The sequence below is a fragment of the Sinocyclocheilus rhinocerous genome, unplaced genomic scaffold (assembly GCF_001515625.1).
Source record: "Sinocyclocheilus rhinocerous isolate Xijiao unplaced genomic scaffold, SAMN03320098_v1.1 scaffold2250, whole genome shotgun sequence".
NCBI lineage: Eukaryota > Metazoa > Chordata > Actinopteri > Cypriniformes > Cyprinidae > Sinocyclocheilus > Sinocyclocheilus rhinocerous.
The window spans coordinates 161,678-172,640 of NW_015646473.1; the positions used below are offsets into that span (position 1 = coordinate 161,678).

Genomic DNA, 10,963 nt, shown 5'->3' on the forward strand with positions numbered 1-10,963 from the left:
TCACTAATACTACTTAACACAAAACCCAATGAGGTTTGTTTTGCGCATTACGCGGTAGGTTGGGCTTATTTATTTAGGTACATAAGTAAATAAATAGGGATTTTAAACACATCTTTGGAAAAATTATTTATGATGCACTTCAAATAATGCTATGTTGAAATGCTTGTGGAAAGTACAGATAAGATATTACAAGATGGCGCAGACGCTGATGGCTGCCTCCGTGGCATGCTCCGCAGTTGTTTTTATGTTTTTGTTAGTGAGCTCATTCTGATTCTGATTCTGATTCTGATTCTAAATAGTAGCCTATTACAAGTAATGCTTCATGTTTTGTATTTAAAAGTTAAATTAAAATGCATTTGAATTGTATTACAAAACAGCCTAGTATTCTTTTACAAGTACAAACAAGTAAAACCGAACAACATATTGATTTTAAGTATGCTTATTACTAAAGTATGGTTGGTTAAATTATATTTAAAATACATTATAATTTGGTACAATGTAAGAATGCATTTGCATATTTTATAGCTAGAATGTATTTGTCACGGGTTATGCTACTGTGAGGAGCACGGAGCGAGGAACGAGGAGACGCAGATTCAAATGCAAACTTAAAGTCTTTAATAATGTCCAAGGAAACAGCAAAACAGACGTAGCAATGGGTGAACATGAACAATTCCAGACAAGGGAGAACAGAACGGGCTCGAACTCAAATAGGGCAGATAATGAGGGGCAGACAGGGATGAGGATAACTAATAACAAGGAACAGGTTACTAATAATGGGAAAAGGAACTGGAAGGACCAAATAAGGACAAACAGCAACTAAACAGGAACATACACGTGACAGTATTGATATGTGAGTGAATTAATATACTTAATAAAATATATTAAAATGATACAAATGTTTTTTAACACATCTTCCTTGAAAAGCAGGCTGAAGCACGTTCATTACATAAATATTTAAAATATATTGCAGTAGGTCTACATATGGTTTATAAATAAGATACATATACTTTAAACCCACTAAAAGCTGTATCATTTTACTACATTCTTACAAAGCATGCAAGTACAAAACTTACAAGTAAACATATATTTTAAGTAAGAGTAAAATAAGTAGGATTTCTGTAAATACACTAAAATTCCACAAAAAGTATGCTTGTTTTAGTATATTTCTTAAAAGCTTAACGAAGCATATATTTCTCACCAAAGTACTTCTAGTATACTTTTTAAAAATATATTAAAATGCAATTCAATACATTAATGCAGTTCAAGTAAGCATGTTGGGAGTACAATTGTACTAAAAAATATCTGAATTTCAAGTAAATTTTTAAATAAATTTAAGAGTACTTCTTTTTCACCTGGGTACCCTGTTCATCGAAACATCCGAACTGGTGAGCAATTCCAGCTGCAGTGTTGAACCAATTCACCATTGAGAGTCTCCGCATTATCCTGTCTTCTTGTGCATTTGTCTTACATGGACGACTAGCCTTTTGGGGGGACTTGAATGAATTAGTGTCATTACAAACCTGCAATATTCTAGAAATCACAGATTTGGAATGACCAGTTTTTCTTGCAATGGCTGAAAAGGTCATTCTGCTGGCCTTCATCTGGACAACCTGCTGTAACAGGGTTTCAGTCACCTTAGAGCGGAGGCATGCTGCCAGTTAAATAGGTTTTGTCATACAATTAAGGAAATTAGCACCAGGTTAACATCAATAACTTGGAGGTATCTGAAAGTATTCTCTGATTTTGCTCAGAGTTCTTTTTCAAATATTCCATTTAATTTTTTATACTGTGCTTCAGAATACACCTAATTAATGCTTTAAAAAAACTTCCCTTCTTCTCCTGTTAGGAGAACACACCCATTTATTCCATCAATATCAGATTTACTAAATACTATTAATGTTTTGTGGTCTGAGACCTGACATGTATAGTATTTACATTTCTCCCTAGTGAAATAATGACAGATCCAAATCCAGATGATGCTCTGGGCATCCTCCCTGGTGAAGATGAGGAGAACAGCACAGAAGACATCAACCTGATTCAACCCAGTCCATTAGATTTAGCAAACCCAACTGAATTGAAACGAAACGGGTTTACACCGGGTCCAGTCCTTGATAACAAAGAGACATGTGATCCAATTAAAAAGGAAGTCAGTGAAGAAACATTTGATATGCAGAAAACCTCAGTTCTGGTCACATCACAAGATCAAACCCCTAAAACCGAAGAAACCAAGGACCACAGTCCTAAAACAAATACATCAGGAAGAGAAAATCAAGCAGATGATGAACACAAGGTTCATCATCCTTGTTGTCTACAGTATTACAAACCTAAATAAATTTAGATTAAATGTTCCTTATACACTCATTGAATTAATCAATTGAATTAATCTATAATGTCAAAATAAACCACAATCTATGGAATATTTCCAAAACCTTGTTGAATCTAAGCCACACAGAATTCAGTCTGTTCTGAGGGCTAAAAACGGTTTACCAAATAAAGTAGCCACTAAGTGTACATACTCTTGCATACTTGCAAGAACTTAGATCATGATTACAAGAAATGTACATTCTGTTTATCTTTATAGGATAAAGGAAAGCCGGTAGATGAGAACAACTTCAAACCTGTTGTCAATGCAGAAATGATCAAGGCAACTGTATCATCTGACTCATCATGCAGTGACATGGGTATAACACAATATTCACTGCACCAAAGTACTCATTTACGAATAATAAATGATCAGATTTGTTCTTATATTCTGATACATTCTGATGAATTTAAGAGCAGTTCTTTGGTGTTTATTCAAGATAAACACATTTCCCAGTCTGACCATTGTGTTATTTGGAAATTCTCTGTCAGTCCAATCTGGACATGAAAACCTTCTACTAGGTTCTACTAGGATTTCAGCTGATTTTAGCTGCCATACAGATATTTGTGGATATAAACAGGCCTTAATGATATATCAGTTGGAAATGTTAAATGTTTGAAAAATGACAGGGAAAAAAAACACTGCTATAATATAGAATAAGAAATCTAAGTGGTTTAAAAATCATTCATGTAATGTATTATTATTTTTATATTTCTTAAGGTGAACCTTCATTCAAAAAAGAAAGAAGAAAGCACTCCATGACAGAGATGAAAGAAACACACATGGTAAGTTATGTGCACATAAATTACGTGACTAGTATTTACTTAAATTGATTTAATGGTAAAAATGTTTAATAACATATCATGACAACATACAAAAACGTTTTGCGTGTGTGCGTTGGGGGGAGGGGAGGTGCTGCCATGGTCAACAGCTGACAAGAGAAAGTTATAAAGAATTTAAAGTTAATAATTCAACTAATATGCTAAAGTAGTCCAATAAGCCCTTGCTGGTAGATGCCATAACTATGTTGTCTTGATTCAAAATGCATCTTTCTCAATTTATAGACTTTAAAAATGTTCAGTACTCTAGAACTACTGATAATTCATAATGTTTTGGTGGTTTAGGGAAAAATGTATTCTAAAAAAAAAAAAAAAAAGATTCATTAAAGCCTTTCCTAGGTTCCACAAATGACTTTTCCCCAGACATCTCATGTGGCAGTCTATGTGTGGAAATATAAGAAACAAAACCATAATGTGTCATCACATTTTTGTGCAGGTTCAGTCACACTTACAGACTACCAGACTTGCAAGATGCATGCGATGCTGTGGGTTTATTACAGATATAATGTCTAAAACAATTTAACTATTTCCAATATAAGGATACAAATAATGCAATATATGCCTCTAAAATGCATCATCCCTTGTCAGCTTTTGTCAGATGGAAAGCATTTTGTATAAGACCACTTTTCTAGACTCTAAGACAAAAATGTGCAAGTTATTATTGAATTGAGCCCAGGAGGCAACTGTTCCACTTACCAAACCAAAATGTGAAGAAATGAAAAAATAATAATACAACCTATCAATCTTAAAATGAGCTACAAATCCTTTCTGCCTGAAAGGTTTGGTTTTCACCATATCATTCAATGGTTCACTTGTTGAAATTGTGTAGTAATACTAATAATAATAATAATAAATTAGACAGAGGCTGCACATAAATTAACATACTAGTATTTTCTTTCACAGGGACCTGCAGAAGAGCTTAGAACAGAAACAAAGAAACCAGATCAAACAGAAAAAGAAATGATTACAGGCTCAAAAATACTCTTTGACAGACTTCATCTTAAAGGCAGGAATGATCATAAACTGAGAGCTGCAGATGTTCTTCAGATAAGTAAACATTCATTACAGTCCAATGACTCTTGTGCTGAAGAGGAGCTGATTCAAACTTTCATACAAAAACTACTGATGATGGACTACAGAGCAAGATACATTACTGTTAGAGATCCCAATGAACAAGATCAGATACAAGAAAGACATGATGACTCATCTAAATGTGAGTGTGACATTTTCGAAGAAATGTTTTCGTCTAATGAAGGAACAAGTCAATCTGAGCAAATTCACTCGATGGATGTTCAGATGGCCGTGTTTCATTGTGCCGATGTTTTCCTGAAGCAGCTGATGGTCACTAAACTGTCCCAGTGCCAGTACGCTCTGCCTCTGCTTGTTCCTGATCCATTCACGCAACAGATTGAGTTTCCTCTCTGGACATTCAGACAAATCAACAAGAGCTGGAAGATGAAAAACTCCAACAATGAGATCATCAGTCAAACCCAGCCGGTCTACAGAGCACTCTAGAAATAGACATCAGTAGAAAACACACAGAAATTAAGAAACTCCGTCAACAGCAGCATGAATCAGACATCAGTGAGTTTATGAAGGTCTTTATTAAAGTAATGAACTCAGATGCTGCAAATAAGATGTTTTTCACCAAATGGCTCAGAATCGTCCTGGATGAATATACATCAGGTGATCTTTCTGCTCTACATCACAAGTATAATGAAAAGTGGTCAACAGTATTACAACTGAAGGAGAAACATGATAAATCTGAACAACTCAAAGCTGAACAAACCAAGCTTGAGAAAATATCTGAGGAACTTCAAAATGCAACCTTTGGTGTGGAGCACATCATGAGGGAGATCGGTCAGATCTATGAATCATGTTCATCTGTGAAGAAGAACAAGAAAGACCTGAAAGACTTCTCTTCTCTCGCGAGTCTCGCAGCAGAGATGATGATCTCTGGATTTCCACTGGAGCTGATGGATGGAGATGCTGCTCATGTTCCTGTGATCTGGATCTCTGCTGTTCTAGATCAACTCGTCCAGAAACTGGGGGACCAGAGAGTCTTTGTGCTGTCAGTTTTAGGGATTCAGAGCTCTGGAAAATCCACCATGCTGAATGCTATGTTTGGACTTGAGTTTGCCGTCAGTGCTGGCCGGTGCACCAGAGGAGCTTTCATGCAGCTGGTCAGAGTCTCAGACGAGATGAAAACACGGATGAACAGTGGGTCAGACGATATGAAAACAGAGCTGAAGTTTGACTATATTCTGGTTGTGGATACTGAGGGTCTTCGTGCTCTAGAACTGGCTGGAAGATCAACAAGACACCATGACAATGAATTGGCCACATTTGTTGTTGGTCTTGGAAATCTGACCTTGATCAATATCTTTGGAGAAAACCCATCTGAGATGCAGGACATTCTTCAGATTGTTGTTCAGGCCTTCATGAGGATGAAGGAGGTAAATCTGTCTCCCAGCTGTGTGTTTGTGCATCAGAACGTGTCAGACATCACAGCTGGAGACAAAAACATGGAGGGAAGGAGACGACTGCAGGAGACACTGGATGAGATGACAAAACTCGCTGCTAAAGAGGAAGTCTGTGATGTTGAACGTTTCAGTGACGTTATTACATTTGATGTTCAGAAAGATGTGAAGTATTTTGCTCAGCTCTGGGAGGGCAGTCCGCCCATGGCTCCACCAAACCCAAACTACTGTGAGAACATTCAAGACCTGAAGAAAACTATAATAACTCATGCATCAAAATCACATGGAATGATGATGAAAGAATTCAAAGTTCGTATTAATGATCTCTGGGAAGCTTTACTGAATGAACGATTCGTCTTCAGCTTCAGAAATTCTCTGGAGATTTCAGCTTACAGGAAACTGGAGACTGAATACAGCAGGTGGTCCTGGAGGCTTCGCCGTGCCATGCTGGAAACTGAGAACAAACTGCACAACCAAATAGAAAATGAAGCAATTAACGAGGTTAAAGAAACTGATCTTCACAAAGAGTTGAAGAAGACAAGTGAAGAAGTGAAAAAATCAGTGTCAGAATTCTTTGAGAAAGACGCAGATGCAAATATACTGATTCAGTGGAAAACATCATTTGACATTAAAATCAAAGAGCTACAGGAAAGCATTGTAAGAGAAACAAAGAGGAAATTAAATGAGATTTATCTGTGCAGAGTTATTCAGATTATGTACAGTTAAAGAAATCAACCAAAATTTTAACAAAATTTCAACAAATGCTGGGTTACGGTCTCTCTGAGGATGAAGCCCAAATAAGATCATTAGTCAATGATGTTGTTCAGCAGACAGACAAAATGATTCAGTCATTTAACATCTCAAAGATGGGCTACAACATCAGCTACATTCAACAACTCATAGATTACATCAAAGCAAGAGAAACTGAACATAAGGAAGGACCAGTTAAATATGTGTTAAAGAATGAATTCTTCATGGACTTGGTTCTTTCCATCTGTAAGAGAGCAAATAAGATGATCACTGACCAACACAGAATGTTCAAAGAGGCCAATGATCCTGAAATATATGTTAAGAAGAAGAAGGAAGAGTATTATATTATTTTCCAGAAATACTGTCATGGAGCAACATCAGCTGCCATTTTTGGTGAGATCATCTGTCAGAAACTCAAAGAACCCATTGAACAGAGTGTCTATCATCTGTCACTCAAAGAACCCATTGAACAGAGTGTCTACAAGAAGACTGCCAGAGAGTTAGCAAATGATATGAGAACAGACTGTCCATCACTGAATGGAAACAGGTCAAATCTAGACAAACACATCTTGAAGACACTGGCAGAAGAGGAGGATTTTAAAAAGTACATGAACTATATTCAGGATCCCAGAGATCACTTCAAGAGTTTCATAAGAGATGAAGTCAGTCACTTTATCACTGATAAGTTCAATGTCCGTGTTTTACCCAAGATTAACAAGAACATTAAACTCCTTGAGCAGAAGATCATGGAAGCAGCACATGAATCTACTGAACATGTTCGAGTGAACAGAGGAGATGAATCTACTGAACATGTTTGAGTGAACAGAGGAGACGCTGGTTTGTGGTTGAAGAGATTCACACAGCAGCTCTCAAAAGAGCTGATCTTCTCTGAAAAGGACCTCAGTGGAGTCAGTCATGATGATGTTGATGATTTCAAACTCCTAGAAGACGTGATAAAGAGTGAACTTCCTTCTATAATGTTAGACATCAGCAGAATATTCAAGAAAAATACTTTTCCAGCAAAACTGGAGCCAAAGTTCAGGCCAGATCAGCTTCTGATTGATGACTTATGTCAGTGCTGTTGGGATCAGTGTCCATTCTGTGGAGCCATCTGCACGAACACCATAAAAAACCATGAAGAAGATCACAGTGCTGTTTTCCATGGAGTGAGAGGAGTAAATGGGGCCGTGTTCAAGGATACAACAAACTTGTCTGTTTGGATCTGCACAACATCAGTGGCAAGCAGTGATCGATGTTTTTATCCCAGTGCCGATGATAAATCAGTCCTATACAGTGAATACAGAAAAGCAAAAGGAGTTTATGCGAAGTGGAGCATCACCCCTGATCTCTCCGAACTGTCCTACTGGAAGTGGTTTGTGTGCACATTCCAGAAAGATCTTGAAAAATACTACAATAAGGCATTTGATGGTTGTGGTAAGATCCCACTTGAATGGAGAAAACACTCAAAACAGAATGCTATCGAGAGTTTGAATAATAAATACAACTAATTTAACAAGTAAAGTAATTTTGTTTAGGTCTATAGTCCTATCATATGTGATATAGAGAACACAGATTGAAATGATTTTGTTCCTGACTTGACTTCTGAAATCATTTAAACTTCAGCATTAGAGCAGTGCTTTAGTTTCCTTTGCCTTGCCCATTTCAAACGCAAAAGCATTGAAATATAACTATCATACTCATGTTGAACATGCCATGTCCTGACTATGTAAGAGGCATTTTCTTTTTCCTTTGTAGGATGTCAGAACTCAGTTGCAAAATTAATCTTCATATGAATGCATAAGCTATATCACAGTGCAATGTATCTCCATGCAATTTTTTACAGACGTTACCATGATAAACAAGTATTGTCCCATTAGTGTTTTACTCAATAATTGTAATCTGATTACAGGAATATGATAATGCATTTGTTACTGAGATAAAATAAATTATGTGTTACTCCCAACCCTGCATGTGACACATAGTTAATATAAATTCTGAATAAATCTCAGTTACTTCAATTCTGTGTTTCTGTTTAATATACAGTTTAATGGACTGAAACCTACAGTACATATTCAAAATCCATGTCACTTCATATATTCAAGTGATCTTACTATGACTACGGATAGCAGCTGCAAGCATGTGAGGTTGTTGTGGCAAAAAAAAGATACATCTTACATGGATAACTTAAGGGCCATGCTAAATAAAGTAAATGGTCCTCCTCCTGACATAAATGATATATAATGACAATGATTCATTCTCAATGGAACACTTTCTATATCCGCACTATAATTTATGGACGTTATTGAAGAAAAATGTGTTTATTTTCTATTCAGTGATCATCAGCAAATCAACCTGCAATAGAACAGCTTCGCTTCTCTTCAAATGATAGCATAGACAGTAACTAAGGACAATGAATATACAGTGCGTGCATAATTATTATGCAAGTTGATATTCTGATTGTATTTTTTTTTTCAAAGCACATTTTACCAATTCCAAATCACATTAATCTTAATAACTACTATTCATTATGTATTTAATCATTTATAAGTGATATATAATTGTCCATGACGGCTGGAAGTGAAAAATTCCTTATATTCAGCTGTGCATAATTATTAAGCAGGTTTTCTTTTACAGATAAAATGAGCCAAAAAAGAGATTAATCTCAGACTGAAAAGACAAAAATTATTAAATGGTCATGAGAAGGATGCAATACTAGAATTTACAAAGTTAAGGCATGATCATTGGACAGTGAAATGCTCATTGGGTCAGTAGGGTCAGAAAAAGAAGAAAAAAAAACAGGTGGAGAAGAAAAGACACTCGTTAACTACAAAAGAATTAAGAATTACTGTGAAGGATTAGGTGTGAAACCATCAGGAAGCATTTAGTCTCCAGCACCACCATTTTCCAGAACTGCAACCTTCCTGGAGTCTCCAGAAGTGCAAGGTGACAGGTTCTCAGAGACTTTGCTTGGGTAAAAAATCCTTAAAAATTACCCTCACTTAATAAGAATAACACGCTGAAGTGTTGTGGAATATGAAGACTGATTTTTATAGGATTTATGGACAGATAAGTTATGAGTGACTCTTGAAGGACCAGCACCACATCCTCTTGTACCACTCTTTCAAGAATTTATCTTCAAGAATCTGCCAGTTTTGAGAGTTCATTTTTATTCCATCTCCTTTCCTGAAAAGTCTGTCTTACAGGGATGGACTAAAAATGATCTCCCAAAACCTACTGCAAGATTCCGGAAGATAAATTCTTCAAACAGTGTTCTCTTAAACTAAAAAGAGAAAAAGACATGATTGGTAGGAAAGTTAAAAATTACAGACATTTTAATAAATAAATGACTTACCTGTTAAAAGTATGTTGACAGTCTATGTAGTTGGATGGCTGAGCTCCAGAAAATCAGTAATATGCCATCTTTTTTTACATTATAGGGTTTTATATTAAAACAACAACAACAACAGCATGTAGTGTGGATAAGGTACTTTTTTATTGACATGTCAATACATTATTAGCCAAATACATTTATAAATGGCAATTGACACTGAACATTAATAAATACAGAAAGAAGTAAAACACAAAATAAAAACAAAAAATAGATGTGATGAAGTTCCAGTGAAATATCTTCACAATCCTCTTTGATGCCTTTAAGTCAATAATTTTGGTGTGAGTGTCAGTTTCTCTGCATGATGATAAGGTTGTAGGATGTGATGCATCTGAAATATACAATTGAGATTAGAGTTAATTAATTAATAATAATAATAATCTAACAATATGTATTATAAATTCATTGTCCCTGTTACTTACTTAGTGGAGAATAGGAAAGAGGTTTCCACAGCTTAACAGAGCTGCTCACACTTACATGTGACCCAAAAACTAAAAAAAGAAAAGAACATGTTTGTTTGGAAACCAGTTACAATTGTAAAGTTAAATTTGTATTTAAATTTAAGAATGCTTTTTTTTTTTTGCATTTGAGCAAATTTTCAATTATGTTAGTACTAACTGCCTTACATAATTCTATTACTATCAAAATTTGTATTTGGGTTTATGCATAAATGCACCCAGTCACAGCTATTTCATGACTTGATGTGAAGCGCTCGCATACTATTTTTGGCCTTCCTAAACAATTGTTTTTACATAAACAACTGGAAAGAGACACACTGTAACTCTAAACTCAATTGTGTATTTCAGATGCATCACATCCTACAACCTCATCATCTGCAGAGACAAACTGACACTCATTCATACCAAAATACACATAATGATAAATGTAAAGCATCACTAAGGATTGTGGAAATACAATATTTTACTGGAACTTGGTCTTCATTTCACTATTTTCAGTTTATGTTTTGTTTTTCTTCTTTAAGTATTTATTTATGTTCAATGTCCATTATCATTTATTAAAGGGTTACTCCACCCCAAAATGAACATTTCGTCCTTAATCACTTACCCCAATGTCATTCCAAACCCGTAAAAGCTTCGGAACACAATTTAAGATATTTTGGATGAAAACCGGGAGGCTTGTGACT

The 10,963-nt window shown here is 35.6% G+C and overlaps 1 protein-coding gene and 1 pseudogene across 1 annotated transcript; both read left to right on the top strand.

Annotated features, from left to right (window-relative positions):
- The first annotated feature begins 1,954 nt into the window (after positions 1-1,954).
- Positions 1,955-4,716, top strand: LOC107707883 (up-regulator of cell proliferation-like). The gene is made up of 4 exons (XM_016511992.1): positions 1,955-2,290; positions 2,582-2,681; positions 3,083-3,147; positions 4,105-4,716. The coding sequence occupies exons 1-4, from the start codon at positions 1,955-1,957 to the stop codon at positions 4,714-4,716; spliced, it is 1,113 nt and encodes a 370-aa protein (XP_016367478.1).
- Position 4,717: 1 nt separating this feature from the next.
- LOC107707892 (interferon-induced very large GTPase 1-like) lies at positions 4,718-8,401 on the top strand (annotated as a pseudogene).
- Positions 8,402-10,963: the final 2,562 nt, after the last annotated feature.

Excerpts from the sequence above, each read along its gene's own strand:
- LOC107707883 (XM_016511992.1), top strand. The coding sequence starts at position 1,955 with ATGACAGATCCAAATCCAGATGATGCTCTGGGCATCCTCCCTGGTGAA. Across the intron at positions 2,291-2,581 it reads AAGCAGATGATGAACACAAG|GATAAAGGAAAGCCGGTAGA; the intron begins GTTCATCATCCT and ends TTATCTTTATAG. Across the intron at positions 3,148-4,104 it reads AGATGAAAGAAACACACATG|GGACCTGCAGAAGAGCTTAG; the intron begins GTAAGTTATGTG and ends TTTCTTTCACAG.